This window comes from Somniosus microcephalus, chromosome 30 (assembly GCF_052327205.1).
Source record: "Somniosus microcephalus isolate GS21.2 chromosome 30, FLI_Smic_1.0, whole genome shotgun sequence".
In the NCBI taxonomy this organism is placed as follows: Eukaryota; Metazoa; Chordata; class Chondrichthyes; order Squaliformes; family Somniosidae; genus Somniosus; species Somniosus microcephalus.
In genome coordinates, this window is record NC_141016.1 from 42,015,342 (window position 1) to 42,036,615 (window position 21,274).

Consider the following 21,274-nt stretch of genomic DNA (forward strand, 5'->3'; position numbering starts at 1 on the left):
ATTCGCCCCTCCCACTCCAGGTGAAAACTCCCTTTTCAGGGTTCCACGGGCGCCAGGCTTGCCATGAGGCCATCCTTCAGCTGTGAGCCCAGAAAGCAAGGGTCAATCGGCAATTCAACCACAGAGAGCATCACAGCCAAACCAGATCTTGTCCATAGACCAAACATCCCAACAGGAGTCACTGGAAAGTGATCTGTTATGGGAACCCTGGTCGATTTAAACACCTCCCCCCCCACAATGAAGATTAATGGTAGCGTTCCTACTACTGTTTGTCAAGGGTTGAATCCAGGACTGTTCTGGTCTGACTAGCTCAGTCTCACATCAGGCTGTGCATCTACCAATAATGTCATCAGAAGCACTTTTATTTTCCAAAAACATATCCAGGCGTGCTTTAATCCAGCCCAGTTTGACAAAAGTGGACTTTCTAGTAAGATTAGTGCTGCTAATTGAAGCATCAGATATGGACGAGCATTTGTGGCCCTGGAAGCACTCTAGGTTTGTAAGTGCCTGTGCGTTTAACAGAATGAGAGAGAGTGCCAAACCCATCACACACATGCATCAACAGCACTGCATTATATAACAAGTGCCCCCTCAACAATGCAGCAGACAAAATAGTCATTACCACCCACTGATTTTTAAAAAAATGTACAACTGATATGATAGCACCTATAGAATTTAAATAATAGTGTTAAAATCAATCCTGTCGGGAATTGTGGGATGTCCCAGTTACTTTTCTCAGTCAATTCCATAAAGGCCAATCTCTCAGCATCAATCCACGTGTTCAAGGACACAAAGCTGTAGTTACACGGTGTCCTCTGGTCCTAAAAATCCACCCGCCTTACAACGATCTCTACAACCAAACAATACAGGAGACTCCCATCCTCGATCCCGTAAAAGGACTCTTGCACATTAAAGTCAAATTACAAGTCACCAAGAGTGTTAGCTCCTGAAACACTGCCCCCATCACACTACAGCTACTGTACCAGAAAACAAAATCTGCTTAGTCTCAGAAATCTTTAATCAGTGAAACCGTCAAAGGTTCAGAGAGTACCTTACCTTGAAAGTATTTGCCACACACCAGGCAGGCATAGACATTGATGTGGGAAAGGGAGACTGAGCATAGCTTTTCAAAGTCAAAATCCAGCACACTCCTGTTTACAGAAAATGACAAACATCAGTCAGGCTCTGAATATCACATACTAATTAAAACAGGAACTCACTAGAGTACTCCCGAACACGAAGAATAAAGCTCCCTCTACACTGCCCCATGAAACACTCCCAGATCAGGACAGTAGTTAGATACAGCGTAAAGCTCCCTCTGTACAGCCCCATGAAACACACCCATATCAGTACAGGACAGTTAGATACAGCGTAAAGCTCCATCTACAAGTATTAGCTCACTGGTAGCATCAGAGGCTGCAGGGTTCGAAACCTGCTCTAAACAGTCCCAGCGAGTGGAGGCCAGAGCTCCAGGTCTAAATTCTGCACTGATACCCAGCGGGGATACTTGGACCCAGTAGTTGTGTGGGAGCCTATAAAACCCTCCTCCTGTATAGGACTAACCCCATACTGGCTGGTATAAAGATGATTAGAGCCAAGGAAGGAGTGTTCACATCACAACCTGTCAGACGGTTCATCAGCCTGTGAATCCTTCCACTCCTTCACAACTCGCTCTCCGCTTGGAGAACAGTGTGAAAATATTGCTCTCTCCGTGTGATATCAGGGGGTAAGGAGTAGATTCGAGCCCAGTTAAGAAACGTACTCGGTGTGAGAAAGAAAGAATTGTTATGGGCAACAACAGGAGGATTGTCTCTGTGTCCACCTCCTTCCGACAATACTGTGTAAAATCTAATTGTTTCAGAATGATACCGGGTATATGAGGACAGATTGCATAAACTTGGCTTGTATTCCCTTGAGTATAGAAAATTGAGGGGTTACCTGATCGCGGTGTTTAAAATGTTAAGGCCTAGAAATTCAGTGGGCTGCGCCACCCGTTAGCGCCGTAAGAGGGCGCTAAGTGGGTCGGAAGTCACTGGCCACACCTCCCGCTAAATTCAGCAGAACGCTAATGGCGGCGCTAGCCGTTAGCGCGGCGCCACCACCGATGACGTCGTCGGTGTGCGCAGCGCCCCGATCGCGATATTTAGATGCGCCCCCTGCTTTAACGCCGGACGCCATTTGCGACCGGTTCAGGGGGGCCTACCTGCGGCGGTAGAGGCGCTAATTAAAGGAGAGGTGCGGGGAGGCCATTTTTGTTGCTGGCCGCCTGCCAGCACCTCTCCGCGCACCCCCCCCCCACCACCCCCGCGGAGTGCCAACTGCGTTCCAAGAGCCCGGCACTTCTCCTCGGTGCCGGGCTCTTTCGCCGGCACTCGCGATCCTCGATCGCGCTGCACAAGGCCCCTCCCCTTTAAGAAGGGGAGGAAGGCCTGCAATACCGCAGCATGACGTGCCGCAGCGTGTGGTGCTGTGGCACGTTGCGCAGCGATATTCAGCTGCAGCGCCCCAAGAGGGATGCGGGGCGCCTCCAGTAGCGCCGCGCTTCCCTCTGGGGTGCGCAAACTGAATTTCCGGCAGGCGGCCGTGACTGCATCCGGGGCGCTACTTTTAGCGCCCTGGCGAAGCTGGCGCCCCAAACGGGGCTATAGTGAATTTCTAGGCCTAAGGATTCAATAGGGTTGATAGAGAATGGGGGACATAATCTTAAAATTAGAGCCAGGCCATTCAGGGGGGAAATCAGGAAGCACTTTTCCACACAAAGGTAGTAGAAATCTGGAATTCTCTGCTTCAAAAGGCGGTGGATGCTGGGACAATTGGAGCTTTCAAGACTGAAATAGGCAAGAGTATAAAGGGATATGGAACCAAGGTGGGGAAATGGAGGTGAGGTGCAGATCAGCTATGATCTGGTTGAATGGCAGGGCAGGCGCGAGGGGCCGAGTGGCAGGGCAGGCGCGAGGGGCCGAGTGGCAGGGCAGGCGCGAGGGGCCGAGTGGCAGGGCAGGCGCGGGGGGCCGAGTGGCAGGGCAGGCGCGGGGGGCCGAGTGGCAGGGCAGGCGCGGGGGGCCGAGTGGCAGGGCAGGCGCGGGGGGCCGAGTGGCAGGGCAGGCGCGAGGGGCCGAGTGGCAGGGCAGGCGCGGGGGGCCGAGTGGCAGGGCAGGCGCGGGGGGCCGAGTGGCAGGGCAGGCGCGGGGGGCCGAGTGGCAGGGCAGGCGCGGGGGGCCGAGTGGCAGGGCAGGCGCGGGGGGCCGAGTGGCAGGGCAGGCGCGGGGGGCCGAGTGGCAGGGCAGGCGCGGGGGGCCGAGTGGCAGGGCAGGCGCGGGGGGCCGAGTGGCAGGGCAGGCGCGGGGGGCCGAGTGGCAGGGCAGGCGCGAGGGGCCGAGTGGCAGGGCAGGCGCGAGGGGCCGAGTGGCAGGGCAGGCGCGAGGGGCCGAGTGGCAGGGCAGGCGCGAGGGGCCGAGTGGCAGGGCAGGCGCGAGGGGCCGAGTGGCAGGGCAGGCGCGAGGGGCCGAGTGGCAGGGCAGGCGCGGGGGGCCGAGTGGCAGGGCAGGCGCGGGGGGCCGAGTGGCAGGGCAGGCGCGGGGGGCCGAGTGGCAGGGCAGGCGCGGGGGGCCGAGTGGCAGGGCAGGCGCGGGGGGCCGAGTGGCAGGGCAGGCGCGGGGGGCCGAGTGGCAGGGCAGGCGCGGGGGGCCGAGTGGCAGGGCAGGCGCGGGGGGCCGAGTGGCAGGGCAGGCGCGGGGGGCCGAGTGGCAGGGCAGGCGCGGGGGGCCGAGTGGCAGGGCAGGCGCGGGGGGCCGAGTGGCAGGGCAGGCGCGGGGGGCCGAGTGGCAGGGCAGGCGCGGGGGGCCGAGTGGCAGGGCAGGCGCGGGGGGCCGAGTGGCAGGGCAGGCGCGGGGGGCCGAGTGGCAGGGCAGGCGCGAGGGGCCGAATGGCAGGGCAGGCGCGAGGGGCCGAATGGCAGGGCAGGCGCGAGGGGCCGAATGGCAGGGCAGGCGCGAGGGGCCGAATGGCAGGGCAGGCGCGAGGGGCCGAATGGCAGGGCAGGCGCGAGAGGCCGAGTGGCAGGGCAGGCGCGGGGGGCCGAATGGCAGGGCAGGCGCGAGGGGCCGAATGGCAGGGCAGGCGCGAGGGGCCGAATGGCAGGGCAGGCGCGAGGGGCCGAATGGCAGGGCAGGCGCGAGGGGCCGAATGGCAGGGCAGGCGCGAGGGGCCGAATGGCAGGGCAGGCGCGAGGGGCCGAATGGCAGGGCAGGCGCGAGAGGCCGAGTGGCAGGGCAGGCGCGGGGGGCCGAGTGGCAGGGCAGGCGCGGGGGGCCGAGTGGCAGGGCAGGCGCGAGGGGCCGAGTGGCAGGGCAGGCGCGGGGGGCCGAGTGGCAGGGCAGGCGCGGGGGGCCGAGTGGCAGGGCAGGCGCGGGGGGCCGAGTGGCAGGGCAGGCGCGGGGGGCCGAGTGGCAGGGCAGGCGCGGGGGGCCGAATGGCAGGGCAGATGCGAGGGGCCGAATGGCAGGGCAGGTGCGAGGGGCCGAATGGCAGGGCAGGCGCGAGGGGCCGAATGGCAGGGCAGGCGCGAGGGGCCGAATGGCAGGGCAGGTGCGAGGGGCCGAATGGCAGGGCAGGCGCGAGGGGCCGAATGGCAGGGCAGGCGCGAGGGGCCGAGTGGCAGGGCAGGCGCGAGGGGCCGAATGGCAGGGCAGGCGCGAGGGGCCGAGTGGCAGGGCAGGCGCGAGGGGCCGAGTGGCAGGGCAGGCGCGAGGGTCCGAGTGGCAGGGCAGGCGCGGGGGGCCGAGTGGCAGGGCAGGCGCGGGGGGCCGAGTGGCAGGGCAGGCGCGGGGGGCCGAGTGGCAGGGCAGGCGCGGGGGGCCGAGTGGCAGGGCAGGCGCGAGGGGCCGAATGGCAGGGCAGGCGCGAGGGGCCGAGTGGCAGGGCAGGCGCGGGGGGCCGAGTGGCAGGGCAGGCGCGGGGGGCCGAGTGGCAGGGCAGGCGCGAGGGGCCGAATGGCAGGGCAGGCGCGAGGGGCCGAGTGGCAGGGCAGGCGCGGGGGGCCGAGTGGCAGGGCAGGCGCGGGGGGCCGAGTGGCAGGGCAGGTGCGAGGGGCCGAATGGCAGGGCAGGCGCGAGAGGCCGAATGGCAGGGCAGGCGCGAGGGGCCGAGTGGCAGGGCAGGCGCGAGGGGCCGAGTGGCAGGGCAGGTGCGAGGGGCCGAATGGCAGGGCAGGCGCGAGAGGCCGAATGGCAGGGCAGGCGCGAGGGGCCGAGTGGCAGGGCAGGCGCGGGGGGCCGAATGGCAGGGCAGGCGCGAGGGGCTGAATGGCCTCCTCCAGAGAGGAGACTTAAATTGCTATGTCGAGCATCTTTCAGTAATGATATACTGGGGTTATTACACCCAGGTGCTATTTTTTTTAATGTATTACTGGACAGTCCAAGGAGACAAACGTGGCTGATACTCACCGATTGATAGTGTCCAGATAGGGGCAGTGTCTGCTTCGGTCATCCTCCTCCTCCTGATAGTGAATTCTCGCAATCTTTGAGGCCACTAGTTAGAAAAGGAGCGTACATTAATATAGCACCCTTCACATTCTCAGGACAACCCATGGCATTTCACAGCCAATTAATTACTTTCAAAGTGTAATCACTGTTGTAATGGAAGAAAACGTGGCAGCCAATTTGCACACTGCACGGTCCCACGAACAGTAGTGAGAGTAACACGGAGCTCATCTGTTTTTGGTGGCACTGGATGAGGGGTAAATGTTGGCCAGGAAGCTGGAATAACTTGCTGCTCTTCTCTGAACGGTGCGACGAGGTCTTTGACATCCACTTGAGGGGGCAGGCAAGTTCTCCATTTAGTATCTCATCCAAAAGATGGCACCTCTGACAATGCAGCAACTCCCTCAGTACTGGTGTCGGACTAGACTACCTTGACTGGGGCTTGAAGTCATGACTTTCTGACTCAGAGACAAGAGTGCCACCATTGAGCCACAGCGGCATTGCGAGAAAAGCCAGATGCTTACAGGATAACACTACAGTCCATGTTCCGATATCCACTCAAACTTGGCTCTGTTGGCAGCGCTCGGGCCTCCGAGTCAGATGGTTGGGGATGCAAGCCCTATTCTACGACCCAAACCTGTGATTTAGGCTAACATTTCTGTGCAGTGATGAGGGAGTGTCAGAGTTAGCAGTTATCATTCGGAGATGTTTTCTGTTCATCGAATGAAGCAGCACAGGAGGCCATTTGGCCCATCGCGCCTGTGCCGGCTCTCTGAAAGAGCTATGCAATTATTCCCACTCCCCCGCTCTTTCCCCAGAGCCCTGTAAATTTTTCCCCTGCAAGTATTTCTCCAATTCCCTTTTGAAAGTTACTATTGAATCTGCTTCCACCGCCCTTTCAGGCAGCGCGTTCCATTTCACAACAACTCGCTGCGTGAAAAATGTCCTTATGTTGCCTCAAGTTCTTTTGCCAATGACCTTAAATCGGTGTCCTCTGGTTACCGACCCTTCCGCCACTGGCAAGTCTCTCCTGATTTACTCCATCAGAACTGGTCATAATTTTTAACACCTTTGCTTTATACTCTATGCCTCTATTGATAAAGCCAAGGACCCCATGTGCTTTTTTAACAGCCTTCTCAACCTGTCCTGCCACCTTCAATGATTAGTGTACGCACACCCCCAGGTCTCTCTGTTCCTCAACTCCCTTTACAATTGACCATTTAGTTCATACTGCCTCTCCTCATTCTTCCTACCAAAATATATCACTTCACACTTCTCTGCATTAAATTTCATCTGCCCTGTGCCTGCCCATTTCACCAGCCTGTCTCTGTCCTCCTGAACTCTATCCTCCTCACTGTTAACTACATTTCTGAGTTTCATATCATCTGAAAACATTGAAATGATGCCCTGTTTACCCAAGTCCAGGTCATTAATATATCAAAAAGAGCAGTGGTCCCAACACCGACCCCTGGGGAACACCACTGCACACTTCCCCCCAGTCTGAGAAACAACCGTTCACCACTACTCTCTGCTTTCTGTTCTTTAGCCAGTTTTGTATCCATGCTGCCACTGTCCCTTTAATCTCATGGGCTTTAATTTTGCTAACAAGTTTATTATGTGGCACTTTGTCAAACGCCTTTTGAAAGTCCATATACACAACATCAACCGCACTACCCTCATCAACCCTCTCCGTTACTTCATCAAAGAATTCAATCAAGTTTTTTTAAATATTCGTTCCTGGGAGGTGGGCGTCGCTGGCTAGGCCAGCATTTATTGCCCATCCCTAGTTGCCCTTGAGAAGGTGGTGGTGAGCCGCCTTCTTGAACCGCTGCAGTCCATGTGGTGAAAGTACTCCCACAGTGCTGTTAGGGAGGGAGTTCCAGGATTTTGACCCAGCGACGATGAAGGATCGGCGATATACTTCCAAGTCAGGATGGTGTGAGACTTGCAGGTGGTGGTGTTCCCATGCGCCTGCTGCTGTTGTCCTTCCAGGTGGAAGAGGTCACGGGTTTCGGAGGTGCTGCCGAAGAAGCCTTGCTGAGTTGCTGCAGTGCATCTTGTAGATGGTACACCGGTGGTGGAGGGAGTGAATATTTAAGGTGGGGGATTCGGCGATGGTAATGCCATTGAATGTCATGGGGCGGTGGTTAGACTCTCGCTTGTTGGAGATAGTCATTGCCTGGCACTTGTGTGGTACGAATGTTACCTGCCACTTATCAGCCCAAGCCTGAACGTCATCCAGGTCTTGTTGCATACGGGCACGGACTGCTTCATTATCCGAGGAGTTGTGAACACTGTGCAGTCATCAGCGAACATCCCCACTTCTGACCTTATGTTGGAGGGAAGGTCATTGATGAAGCAGCTGAAGATGGTTGGGCCTAGGACACTGCCTTGAGGAACTCCTGCAGCGATGTCCTGGGGCTGTGATGATTGACCTTCAACCATCTTCCTTTGTGCTCGGTATGACTCCAGCCACTGGAGAGTTTTCCCCCCAATTCCCATTGACTTCAGTTTTACTGGGGCTCCTTGATGCCACACTCGGTCAAATGCTGCCTTGATGTCAAGGGCAGTCACTCTCACCTCACATGACAAACATGATGTGGCTTTAACAAATCCTTGCAACTTTCATTTATTACCCCATAATTTTCCAAGTGCCAATTAATTTTTTTTGGGATTATTGTCTCTAAAAGTTACGTTAGGCTGACTGGCCTGTAATTGCTGGATTTATCCCTCTCCCCTTTTTTAAACAGAGGTGTAACATTGGCAATCCTCTGGCACCACCTATATCTAAGAATGATCGGAAGATTGTGGCCAAAGCCTCCGCAATTTCCACCGTTACTTCCCTCAGTTACATAGGATGCATCCCCTCCGGACCGGGTGACCTCTTTACTCTTCCAAATGGCCGATCCGGGTGTCACCAACCAAAATCAATTCAACTAAAAGTCTCCCCTTTTCAAAAGGGGCACAAACAATAAAATACAAATTATAAATAAAATCAAAGGAATTTAATAAATTAAATCAGAGTATTATTTTCACTGTTCACTATGCACGCCAGTCCCTGTGGTGCCCACCGGTCGCGGAAGGCCTCAAGGGTACCGCCAGACACCGCAGGCTCCTTCTCCGGGGACACCCAATACGGACATAGCCGTGAAAGAGAGGCAGGCAGCTGGAGCCGAAGCGAACAACCCCACCAGCTGCGACCAGCTGGCGCCTGTTAATGGCCACCTTGGTCAGGCCCAGGAGCAGACCCACGGAGGTCCTCCGACTTGCCCGCTCTCCTCCGCATCAGGTGGCCAATGTAAGGAGCGTGGGACTGAAGTGCGGCCAGAGCTTGAGGAGCAGCCCTTCAAATAATGGAACAGGGACTGCAGCCTCGAACACTCCGTGTATACGTGGAACACAGACTCATCCAGGCCGCAGAATTTACAGGCAGCCTGGGAGTCCGTGGACTGACTTAAAAATCTCTTGGACGGGACTGCACCGTGCATCATTCTCCACACCAGATCCCCAATAGCTGGGTGACTTTTCTACTTTGAGGACTGCCAACCTTTTAAGTATCTCCTCTTTATCTATTTTTATCCTATCCAATGTCGCTCCTGCCTCCTCCTTTACTGCTACATTGGCAGCATCCTCTTCTCTTGTGAAGACAGATGCAAAGTCCTCATTTAGTGCCTCAGCCACGCCCTCAGCCTCCACAAGATCTCCTTTTTGTTCTCTATTCGGCCTCACCCTTCCCTTGACTACCCTTTTACTAGTTATGTTTATAAAAGACTTTTGGGATCCCTTTTTTGTTAGCCGCTAATCTATTCTCACTCTCTCTTTGCCCCCACTTATTCCCTTTTTTTAACCTCCTCTGTACTTTCTGTATTCAGCTTGGCTTTCTACTGTATTAACAACCTTACATTTGTCATAAGCTTCCTTTTCTTGTCTTATTTTAATCTCTGTATCTTTAGTCATCCAGACAGCTCTAGCTTTGGATCCCCCTCATGGGAATATGTCGACTCCGTGCCCGAACTAGCTCCTCTGAAGACCTCCCACTGTTCAATTACTGTTTTGTCTACAAATTCTTGATTCCAATTCACCTGGACTGAATCCCTTTTTAAAACACTGAAATTAGCCCTCCACCAGTTAAATTGTTTTTGCTTCATTGCACCTTGTCCTTTTCCATAACTATTCTAAACCTGATGATATTATGATCACTGTTCCCCAAATGCTCCCCCACTGAAACATGCTCCACTTTGTTCAGGGGGAATGGCATTAATCAAAGAGCAGGAAGTTCTGCTCTTCTTTGATTAATGCTTGGAAAGCAGTGACAGGATCGGACAAAGTCAACATGGATTTACAAAAGGGAAATCATGCTTGACTAATCTACTGGAATTTTTGAGGATGTAACTGGTAAAATAGATAAGGGAGAACCAGTGGATGTGATGTATTTGGACTTTCAGAAGGCTTTCGATAAGTTCCCACATAAGAGATTAGCGTGTAAAATTAAGGCACATGGGATTGGGGGCAAGGTACTGACTTGGATAGAGAACTGGTTGGCAGACAGAAAGCAAAGAGTTGGAATAAACGGGTCTTTTTCCGAGTGGCAGGCAGTGACTAGTGGGGTACCGCAGGGATCGGTCCTTGGACCCCAGCTATTCACAATATATATTAATGATCTAGACAAGGGAATTGGATGTAATATCTCCAAGTTTGCAGACGACACAAAGCTGGGTGGGCATGTGTGCTGTGAGGAGGATGCCGAGAAACTCCAGGATGATTTGGACAGGTTGGGTGATTGGGCAGAAGCATGGAAGATGCAATATAACGTGGATAAATGTGAGGTTATCCACTTGGGTGTCAAAAACAGGAAGGCAGATTATTATCTGAATGGCAATAGATTGGGAGAAGGGGAAGTGCAACGAGACCTGGGTGTCCTTGTGCACCAGTCACTGAAGGTAAGCATGCAGGTGCAGCAGGCGGTTAAGAAGGCAAATGGTATGTTGGCCTTCGTAGCGAGAGGGTTTGAGTACAGGAACAAGGATGTCTTGCTGCAGTTGTACAGGGCCTTGGTGAGACCACACCTTGAGTATTGTGTGCAGTTTTGGTCGCCTTACCTGAGGAAGGGTGTTCTTGCCATGGAAGGAGTTCAGCGAAGATTCACCAGGCTGATACCTGGGATTACAGGAATGACGTATGAGGAGAGATTGGGTCGATTGGGCTTATACTCGCTGGAGTTTAGAAGAATGAGAGGGGATCTCATTGAAACATAAAATTCTGACAGGACTGGACAGACTAGATGCAGGAAGGCTGTTCCCGATGGTCAGGGAGTCCAGAACCAGGGGTCACAGTCCAAGGATAAGGGGTAAGCTATTTAGGACAGAAGTGAGGAGGAATTTCTTCACCCAGAGTGTGCTGAACCTGTGGAATTCTCTACCACAGAAGGCAGTTGAGGCCAATTCATTAAATATATTCGAGAAGGAGTTGGATATATTTCTTAAGGCTAAAGGGATCAAGAGATATGGGGAGAAGGCAGGGACAGGGTACTGAATGTGGATGATCAGCCATGATCGCATTGAATGGCGGAGCAGGCTTGAGGGGTCGAATGGCCTACTCCTGCTCCTATCTTCTATGTCTATGATTCCTAGCCAACGTTAATGAACTCATGTTGGTGACATAACAGTAACTACAGATTACAGCTTCATTGAGCAAGGACTATGTCGGGTGGATAGCCAGCCGGTACCGCTGGGTGACAAAAGCCAAGACCAAAGGAAAGAAACACAGAACTTGCATTTATGTCACAGCCAATCACAACTCTCAGAAGCATCCCAAAGTGTTTCACAAAGTGAATTAATTTCAAATGCAGTGGCAGTTGGCAAATGTGGCAGCCATTGTGTACACAGCAAGATCCCAAAAAGTACATAAATGGAGAGTTAATCTGTTTTGGGGGGGTGTGCAGTGCGGCTGGGGAGGGGGGGCAGTGTGTGTGGGGAGGGGGGGCAGTGTGTGTGGGGAGGGGGGGGCAGGGGGCGGTGTGTGGGGAGGGGGGGCAGGGGGCGGTGGGTGGGGCGGGGGGGCAGGGGGCGGTGGGTGGGGCGGGGGGGGTGTGTGGGGAGGGGGGCAGGGGGCGGTGTGTGGGGAGGGGGGCAGGGGGCGGTGTGTGGGGAGGGGGGCAGGGGGCGGTGTGTGGGGAGGGGGGCAGGGGGCGGTGTGTGGGGAGGGGGGCAGGGGGCGGTGTGTGGGGAGGGGGGCAGGGGGCGGTGTGTGGGGAGGGGGGCAGGGGGCGGTGTGTGGGGAGGGGGGCAGGGGGCGGTGTGTGGGGAGGGGGGCAGGGGGCGGTGTGTGGGGAGGGGGGCAGGGGCGGTGTGTGGGGAGGGGGGCAGGGGCGGTGTGTGGGGAGGGGGGCAGGGGCGGTGTGTGGGGAGGGGGGCAGGGGCGGTGTGTGGGGAGGGGGGCAGGGGCGGTGTGTGGGGAGGGGGGCAGGGGCGGTGTGTGGGGAGGGGCGGTGTGTGGGGAGGGGGGGAGGGGCGGTGTGTGTGGAGGGGGGCCAGGGGCGGTGTGTGGGGAGGGGGGCAGGGGGCGGTGTGTGGGGAGGGGGGGCAGTGTGTGTGGGGAGGGGGCGGTGTGTGGGGAGGGGGGCAAGGGGCGGTGTGTGGGGAGGGGGGCGGGGAGGGGGGCAGGGGGCGGTCAGGGGGCGGTGTGGGGGGGCAGTGTGTGGGGAGGGCAGTGGGCGGTGTGGGGGGGGCAGGGGGCGGTGTGGGGGGGGGCAGTGTGTGGGGAGGGCAGGGGGCGGTGCGGGGGGGGCGGTGTGTGGGGGGGGCAGGGGGCGGTGTGGGGAGGGCAGTGGGCGGTGTGGGGGGGGGCAGGGGGTGGTGCGGGGGGGGCGGTGTGGGGGGGGCAGGGGGCGGTGCGGGGGGGGGCGGTGTGTGGGGGGGGGGGCAGGGGGCGGTGTGGGGGGGGGCAGTGTGTGGGGAGGGCAGTGGGCGGTGTGGGGGGGGCAGGGGGCGGTGCGGGGGGGGCGGTGTGGGGGGGGGCAGTGTGTGGGGGGGGGCAGGGGGCGGGGGGCAGTGTGTGGGGGGGGGCAGGGGGCGGTGCGGGGGGGGCGGTGTGTGGGGGGGGGCAGGGGGCGGTGTGGGGGGGGCAGTGTGTGGGGAGGGCAGTGGGCGGTGTGGGGGGGGCAGGGGGCGGTGCGGGGGGGGCGGTGTGGGGGGGGCAGTGTGTGGGGGGGGGCAGGGGGCAGTGTGTGGGGGGGGCAGGGGGCGGTGCGGGGGGGGGCGGTGTGTGGGGGGGGCAGGGGGGCAGTGTGTGGGGAGGGCAGTGGGCGGTGTGGGGAGGGCAGTGGGCGGTGTGGGGGGGGCAGGGGGCGGTGTGTTGGGGGGGGGGGCAGTGTGTGGGAGGCCAGGGGGCAGTGTGTGTGGGGGGGCGGTGAATTAGCGACAACTCTGGAAGGGCCGAGGCCGGAGTGCGCGGCGCCACCTGGCAGCTTCCAGCCGCGCGCTCAGGACCCGCGGTCCCGGTCCTGGGCCCCGGGCTCTCGCTCTCCCTCTCCCCCGGGCCCCGGTACCTGGCTCCAGCTCCGGGTCCGCCTCATCCCCGCTCTCCCGCTCGAGCTCCCGCTTCACCGCCGCCATCGCTGCCGCCCGGGCCCGCAGGGTGGCCGAGTGCCTGCTGCTCCGGCGGTTCCGCGCAGGCGCTGCGAGTGCGGGGCTCTGGCCAGTAATTCCCCGCACTCTAACACTGCACCTTCACTAAATGCAACATGGACAGAAGGGTGCATAACGGTAGACTTGCATTTCCAAAGCGCCTTTCACAACCACCAGATGGCCCAAAGTGCTTTACAGCCAATTGTCCTCACCTTTCACCCCACCAGCCTCCACATTCAACATATCATCCTCCGCCATTTCCGCCACCTCCAACGTGATCCCACCACCAAACACATCTTCCCCTCACCTCCCCTTTCAGCATTCCGAAGGGTCCACTCCTCAATCACCCCTAACAGCCCTTCTCCTGGCACTTCCTGTGCAAGTGCAGGAGATGCAACACATGCCCTTTTACCTCCTCCCTACCCACTGTCCAGGGCCCCAAACACCCCTTCCAGGTGAAACAGCGATTTACTTGTACTTCTTGCAATTTAATATACTGTATTCGCTGCTCACGATGCGGTCTCCTCTACATTGGGGAGACCAAACGCAGATTGGGCAACTGCTTTGCGGAACACCTCCGTTCAGTCCGTAAGGGTGACCCTGAGCTTCCGGTCACCTGTCACTTTAATTCACCGCTTCACTCCCACTCTGATCTCTCTGTCCTCGGCCTATTACACTGTTCCAATGAAGCTCAACGCAAGCTCGAGGAACAGCACCTCATCTTTCGATTGGGCACTTTACAGCCTTCTGGACTCAACATCGAGTTCAACAATTTCAGATAATAATCCCTGCCCCCATTTTTCATGCTGTATGGTTTTGCCATTCCCATTTGCAACATTTTATCTTTCCTGCCTCTTACAGTATGTTCCTTCAATTCCTTCCTCCCCTCCTAAACACCCCCCTCCCCCTGTCTCTGCACCTGCTTAATATCTGTTACATCTCCAGCTTTTTCCAGTTCTGATGAAAGGTCCCAGACCTGAAACGTTAACTCTGTTTCTCTCTCCACGGATGCTGCCTGGCCTGCTGAGTATTTCCAGCATTTTAGATACATAGAAGATAGGAGCAGGAGTAGGCCATTCGGCCCTTTGAGCCCGTTCTGCCATTCAATGAGATCATGGCTGATCATCCAAATTCAGTACCCTGTCCCTGCTTTCTCCCCATATCCCTTGATCCCTTTAGCCTTAAGAAATATATCCAACTCTTTCTTGAATATACTTAATGAACTGGCCTCCACCACCCTCTGTGGTAGAGAATTCCACAGGTTCACCACTCTCTGGGTGAAGAAATTCCTCCTCATTTCAGTCCTAAATGGCTTACCCCTTATCCTTAGACTATGACCCCTGGTTCTGGACTCCCCGGCCATCAGAAACATCCTTCCTGCATCTAGTCTGTCCAGGCCTGACAGAATTTTATAGGTTTCGATGAGATCCCCTCTCAGCCTTCTAAACTCCAGTGAGTATAAGCCCAATCGACACAATCTCTCCTCATACGTCATTCCTGCCATCCCAGGTATCAGCCTGGTGAATCTTCGCTGCACTCCTTCCATGGCAAGAACGTCCTTCCTCAGGTAAGGCGACCAAAACTGCACACAATACTCAAGGTGTGGTCTCACCAAGGCCCTGTACAACTGCAGCAAGACATCCTTGTTCCTGTACTCGAACCCTCTTGCTACGAAGGCCAACATACCATTTGCCTTCTTAACCGCCTGCTGCACCTGCATGCTTACCTTCAGCGACTGGTGTACAAGAACACCCAGGTCTCTTTGCACTTCCCCTTCTCCCAATCTATTACCATTCAAATAATAATCTGCCTTCCTGTTTTTGCCACTAAAGTGGATAACCTCACATTTATCTACATTATAGTGCATTTGCCATGTTTCTGCCCAATCACCCAACCTGTCCAAATCGTGCTGGAGTTTCACGACATCCTCCTCACAGCATACCCTCCCCCCCAGCTTTGTGTCGTCTGCAAATTTGGAGATATTACATCCAATTCCCTCGTCCAGATCATTAATATATATTGTGAACAGCTGGGGTCCTAGGACCGATCCTTGCGGTACCCCACTAGTCACTGCCTGCCACTCGGAAAACGACCCGTTTATTCCAACTCTGCTTTCTGTCTGCCAACCAGTTCTCTATCCGAGTCAATACCTTGCCCCCAATCCCATGTGCCTTAATTTTGCACGCTAATCTCTTATGCGGGACCTTACCGAAAGCCTTCTGAAAGTCCAAATACACCACATCCACTGGTTCTCCCTTATCTATTTTACCAGTTACATCCTCAAAAAATTCCAGTAGATTAGTCAAGCATGATTGACCTTTCTGTTGTTATTTCAGATTTCCAGCATCCGCAGTATTTTGCTATTGTATAAGTACTTTTTGAAGTGGGGTCACCGTTGTAACGTAGGGAACATGGCAGTCAATTTGTGCACAGCAAGCTCCCACAAACAGCAATGTGATCATGACCAGATCATTTGTTTTAGTGATGTTGATTGAGGGATAAATATTGGCCAGGACAGTGTTAAACTATTCCAACAACGAGAAACAGAGATAAACAAATTGGGGGATACAAGATTTAAAGTAATATTTGTTCTTCTACCCTCTATATATATATCTTGTATATTCAGGTAATCTTGGCCTGTACTTCACTCTCCCACCAGTGAAATTGAAAGCGTGACCCCGAGCTTCCGGTCACCTGTCACTTTAATTCTCTGCTTCACTCCCACTCTGACCTCTCTGTCCTCGGCCTATTACACTGTTCCAATGAAGCTCAGCGTAAGCTCGAGGAACAGCACCTCATCTTTCGATTTTGCACTTTACAGCCTTCTGGACTCAACATAGAGTGCAACAATTTCAGACTGTAACCCCTGCCCCTATTTTTTCAGATAGCAACTGTTGATGATTCTGCCATCCCCATTAACACCTCTTCTCGACCCATCTTTTGTTTCTTTACTTGTCCCATTACCATCTCCTTCTGCTTTGTGCAATCATATATTTTGTCATTTAATCTCTCCTGCCTTCCACCCTATCACAGACCTTCCCTTTTCTTCTTTCCTCCCCTCCCCACTTTCCCTGTCTCTGTACTTGCTTAAAATCTGCTACATCTCAAACTTTTTCCAGTTCTGATGACAGGTCATCGACCTGAAACGTTAACTCTGTTTCTCTCTCTCCACAGATGCTGCCTGACCGGCTGAGTATTTCTAGCATTTTCTTTTTTATTTAAGGTTTCCAGCATCCGCAGTATTATTCTTTTGTGAAATCTGACTGTTGCTAGTTATGGTAATAAGATTATACCAAGTTAAATAAACTGGTTTTATTTTCATTTAGCAAAAATGTCTAGTGACTAAAAGTAATGCTCTCCAGCAGTTTTTAAATATGCTTTTGTTATTTTTTCTGTAAGAAACACTTGAACAGTTGAAATTAACTTACAATCTTTTGTTAGATGGGATGAAGGTGTGAAATTGGACAAGTACATTTCTTAATGAAGGCTTGTAATTTCTGTTCTCTCCATAGATGTGGGGAGACCAAAACTAGGGGCCATCAATATAAGATAGTTACAAATAAATCCACTAGGGGATTCAGGAGAAACTTCTTTACCCAGAGAGTGGTGAGAATGGGGAACTCGCTGCCACAGGGAGTGGTTCAGGCAAATAGTATCGATGCATTTAACGGGAAGCTGGATAAACACATGTGGGAGAAAGGAATAGAAGGATATGTTAATAGGGTGAGAGGAAGAGGGGTGGGAGGAGGCTTGTGTGGAGCATAAACTCCGGCATAGACCAGTTGGGCCGAATGGCCTGTTTCTGTGCTGTTGTGGCAAAGCCACTAAGAGACTCTCACAGTGACTTGTATAACTGCCTTTAATCATGTTTATTACCTTTCAATGTTGGCTCTGGTTAAACAGAGCTAGATCGACAAAATCGCGATCTGACGCGATGACGTCATCACGTGGGTCATGTGACGTCTCCAACGGCAGGAAACGTCATGACGTCTGAGGTAGAGGGCGTGGCCAGCCAGTCCTCGTGTGGAGTGATAGTGAATAGACCTGTTTAGAGCTTCTCCTGCATTTTCTTGTTTTGTAAAGTTTTAATACATTAAACTCAGTTTGTTAACTTCCAGTGAGTTTATAGATTCTTTGCTAGGAGTGCAGAGACTCCTACACTGTAAATTCTATGTAATTTAAGGGGAAAAAATGTACAGGGCTACAGGGAAAGAGCAGGGGAGTGGGATAGTTCTACCAAAGAGGTGGCTCAGGCATGATGGGTCAAATGGTCTTCGGTGCTGTGTCATTCTATGGTTCTGTGTAGATGCTGACGGTTTGCGGTGTGATTTTTTGCCCCAGATTTGCAATGCTTTTGATTTACCTTTTTTGTAAGTCCAGAGCTGGCTTTCATCGCACTTCCCAGCTGCAGTGGGCTGCACGGTGCAAACACATCTTTATAATAAACTAAACCAGGCTTGCAGCTGCTCCTGCCTGGTCACTCCAATCCCTCCGCCCTACCTGTACACCTGGCAACTCTCACTCAGCTGCACTGACACTCACTTATTTTGGTACAAAAATATAACCCATGCATTTCTCGCTTTCCGAAGACATGTCAGGTTCCACATGTTCGCTAATGACACCCAGCTCAACCTCACCACCACCCCTCTCGCCCCCTCCACTGCCTCTGTATTGTCAGACTGCTTGTCTGATATCCAATCCTGGATGAGCTGCAATTTCCTCCAATTAGAAAGAAGACTTGCATTTCTATAGCGCCTTTCACGACCACCGGACGTCCCAAAGCGCTTCACAGCCAATGAAGTACTTTTTGAAGTGGAGTCACTGTTGTAATGTGGTAAACACAGCAGCCAATTTGCACACCACAAGCTCCCACAAGCAGCAATGTGATCACAGAATCACAGAAACCCCACAGTGCAGATAGAGGCCATTTCGGCCCATCGAGCCTGCACCGACACATATCCCACCCGATCCCCGTAACCCCTACACCAACACATATCCCACCCTATCCCCGTAACCCCACGTATTTAATCCCCCTAACACTAAGGGTCAATTTATCATAGCCAATCAACCTAACCCGCACATCTTTGGACTGTGGGAGGAAACCGGAGCACCCGGAGGAAACCCACGCAAACACGGGGAGAATGTGCAAACTCCACACAGACAGTCGCCCGAGGCCGGATTCGAACCCGGGTCCCTGGCGCTGTGATAATGACCAGATAATCTGTTTTAGTGATGTTGATTGAGGGATAATTACAGGCCTGGACACCAGGGATAACTCCCCTGTTCTCCTTCGAAATAGTGCCATAGGATCTTTCCCATCCACCTGAGTGAGCAGACCGGGCCCTCAGTGTACTCCGTTGGTGATGCTGTAAACAAATAAAACTAACTTAAAGCATTAAGGGTGATGATGCACTCCAGTCCCTGCGGTGCCCGCTGGTCGTGGAAGGCCTTGAGTGTGCCGGCGGACACCCTGTGCTTCCTCTCCAAGGTGGGGCCTCGGTGTAACATCTCATCCGAAAGACAGCGCCTCTGACAGTGCAGCACTCCCTCAGCACTGCACTGGAGTGTCAGCCTCACTTGATGTGAGTGGGACTTCAACCCACAACCTTCTGACTCAGAGGTGAGGGTGCTGCCCACCGAGCCACGGCCGACACTTAGACATTGGGAAGACCAAAGCCATGCTCCTCGGCCCCTGTCACAAACTCCGTTTCCTCAACCTGGTTCCATCCCCCTCCCCAGCCAGTACCAGACTGAACTAGACTGTTCACAACTTCGTCGTCCTATTTGACCCTGCTGAACTTCCAATCACATATTTCCTCCATCACAAAGTAAACCTACATCCACCTCTGTAACATTGCCTGTCTCCGCCCTTGCCTCAGCTTATTTGCTGCTGAAACCCTCATCCATGCTTTTGTTGCCTCAGACTCAACTATTCCAACGCACTCCTGGCCGGCCTTCCATCTTCCACCCTCCATAAACTTAGGTTCATCCAAAACTCTGCTGCCCATTTCCTGACCCGCACCAAGTCCCACTCACCCATCAATCCTGTGCTCACTGATCTACACTGGCTCCCGGTCCACCAATGCCTCGAATTTAAAATTCCCATCCTCGTGTTCAAATCCCTCCCCAGCTCTGTAACCTCCTCCAGCTCTATATCCCTGCAGGAACTCTGCGCTGCTCCAGCTCTGGCCTCGTGCATCCCGCACTCCCTTCGCCCCACCACTGGCGGCCGTGCCTTCACCTGTCCAGGCCCTAAGCTCTGGAATTCCCTCCCTAAACCTCTCCACCTCTCTCTCCTCTTTTATGACACTCCTTAAAATCTACCTCTTTGAACAAGTTTTAGTCACCTGTTCTAATGTCTCCATCTTTGGCTGTGTCAAATGTTGTCTGATTACTCTCCTGTGAAGCGCCTTGGGACATTTTCCTACATTAAAGGCACTATATAAATGCAAGTTGTTGGTAAAAACAAACACAGCTCCAAATATTTAAATGGGTCTTCAATCTGTCTCACTATAATCCGAAATCTAACTCTGAAGATTTCCTTCATTCTGCGGAAGATTTGATGGAAACTAACATTGGTGGAAGAGTATCCACTCACAAGTGTTCCACACTTCACAGCGTGTTGTTCTGTGGCTAGCAGCCAAAATATTCTCCGACAAAGCACAAGGATCTGTCCAGCACTGATGCACGAGGCTCTGTTTAACTCACAAATGGAATTTTTCACTGGCCCATTTGAGAGTTCCGTGACTCTAACAATCAGCCCACAAGCCCGGAGACACCAGCACCTCTCTAAACCCCAAAGCAGTCAGGTTATTGGCGAGACAAATGCTCTACCAATTCTAGTGTTGAGCCCTGTGTCGGCCATATCACAGAACAATGTGTTCGCAACACATGTTGGCATCAATTGAATTCTGACGCAGGGTCTCTACCCCAAACGTTAACCTGTCTTGTTTCTTTCAGGTGCTGATAGACCTTTTGTGTATTCCAGTGTTTTCTGTTTTCTTTAACATTTCAGATTTGCAGCATTTGTGTTTTTTTTAACAAAGTATCATTTTCAGGCAGGATGTATAATATGATAATAGTGCAACAATTTGATAACATTTCAACACAAACAAACACTGTGACATAGATTACAGAAATAAAAATGCTAGCCCTGGAAAGAATTTTGGATCTTTTTCACTTGGATTTATCTGGGAAATGTTTACTTCCTCCGGATATCCCAAAGCTCTTTTCAACCAATGGATTACCTTTGAAGTGCGGTAACTATTTCGCAGGCACACTGCAATGCCCCACAGACAGTGAATGAATGAGCAAACAATCTGTTTCTGGTGGTGGTTCAGGGAAGACACCGGCAGAACTTCCTGCTTATTTTTGCGTGGGATCCTTAATGTTCACCTGAGCCGGCGGATTAACATCTCATCAGAAAATCAGCACGTCGGGCAATGCGGAACTCCCTCAGTACTGCACCAAAGTATCAGTATCCTCAGGATACGTGGTGAGGTTTGAACCCATAACCTTCTGGCTCAGAAGCAAAGAGTTCTCCCAACTGAGTCAAGGTGACGAGGGAATCTGAAAATGCTGAGAATGCACTTCGGGTCAGTCAGGTGCTGACAGATGCCTGTGTATTTCCAGCAATTTCTGCTTTTGTTACTGCGACAGATAAGCTTTGACAGGAAGTGTCAATTAAGCTTTTGTAATATTGCAGCCTGAAGGAACATTGCTTTAACAAATCGGCCTCCTCTACTAATCCCTCCATGGCCTCACCCATCCCGACCTTTGCAACCTGCTCCAATCCGTGGGCCAGCTCGTCTACTCTGGTCTACTGTTCCTCCCCCCCCCACCTCCCAAATCGATGGCAGACACTTCACCACCACACTCTGGATCTCGCTCCCTCGGCCTTATAACACGCTCCACCTTCAAACGCCTCCTTAAGGTCTACCTCTACCTCTTTGACTGCAGTTTTGGTCACCCCCTCTACCCGCTTCCTATTCAGGTCCAAAGAAAGAACTTGCATTTATATAGAACCTTTTGTAACCTCAGGACATCCCAAAGTGCTTTGCTGCCAATGAAGTATTTTTGAAGTGGAGTCACTGTTGTAATGTAGGAAACATAGTGGCCAATTTGCGCACAGCAAGCTCCCACAAACAGCAATGTGATAATGATCAGATA

The 21,274-nt window shown here is 53.7% G+C and overlaps 1 protein-coding gene across 2 annotated transcripts in view; it reads right to left on the reverse strand.

Moving 5' to 3' along the window:
- usp39 (ubiquitin specific peptidase 39) overlaps positions 1-13,255 on the reverse strand; it is a 73,029-nt gene extending 59,774 nt beyond the window's left edge. Inside the window, exons 1-3 of one of the 2 annotated variants that reach the window (XM_085971371.1) lie at positions 13,027-13,255; positions 5,445-5,529; positions 1,057-1,151 (exon numbers count right to left, since the gene is read on the reverse strand). In XM_085971371.1, the coding sequence (XP_085827497.1) occupies positions 1,057-1,151; positions 5,445-5,529; positions 13,027-13,093 (247 nt within the window). In that variant the 5' untranslated portion in view covers positions 13,094-13,255. The remainder of the gene's footprint in view (positions 1-1,056; positions 1,152-5,444; positions 5,530-13,026) is intronic. The other variant, XM_085971370.1, reaches the window with a different exon arrangement.
- Positions 13,256-21,274: the final 8,019 nt, after the last annotated feature.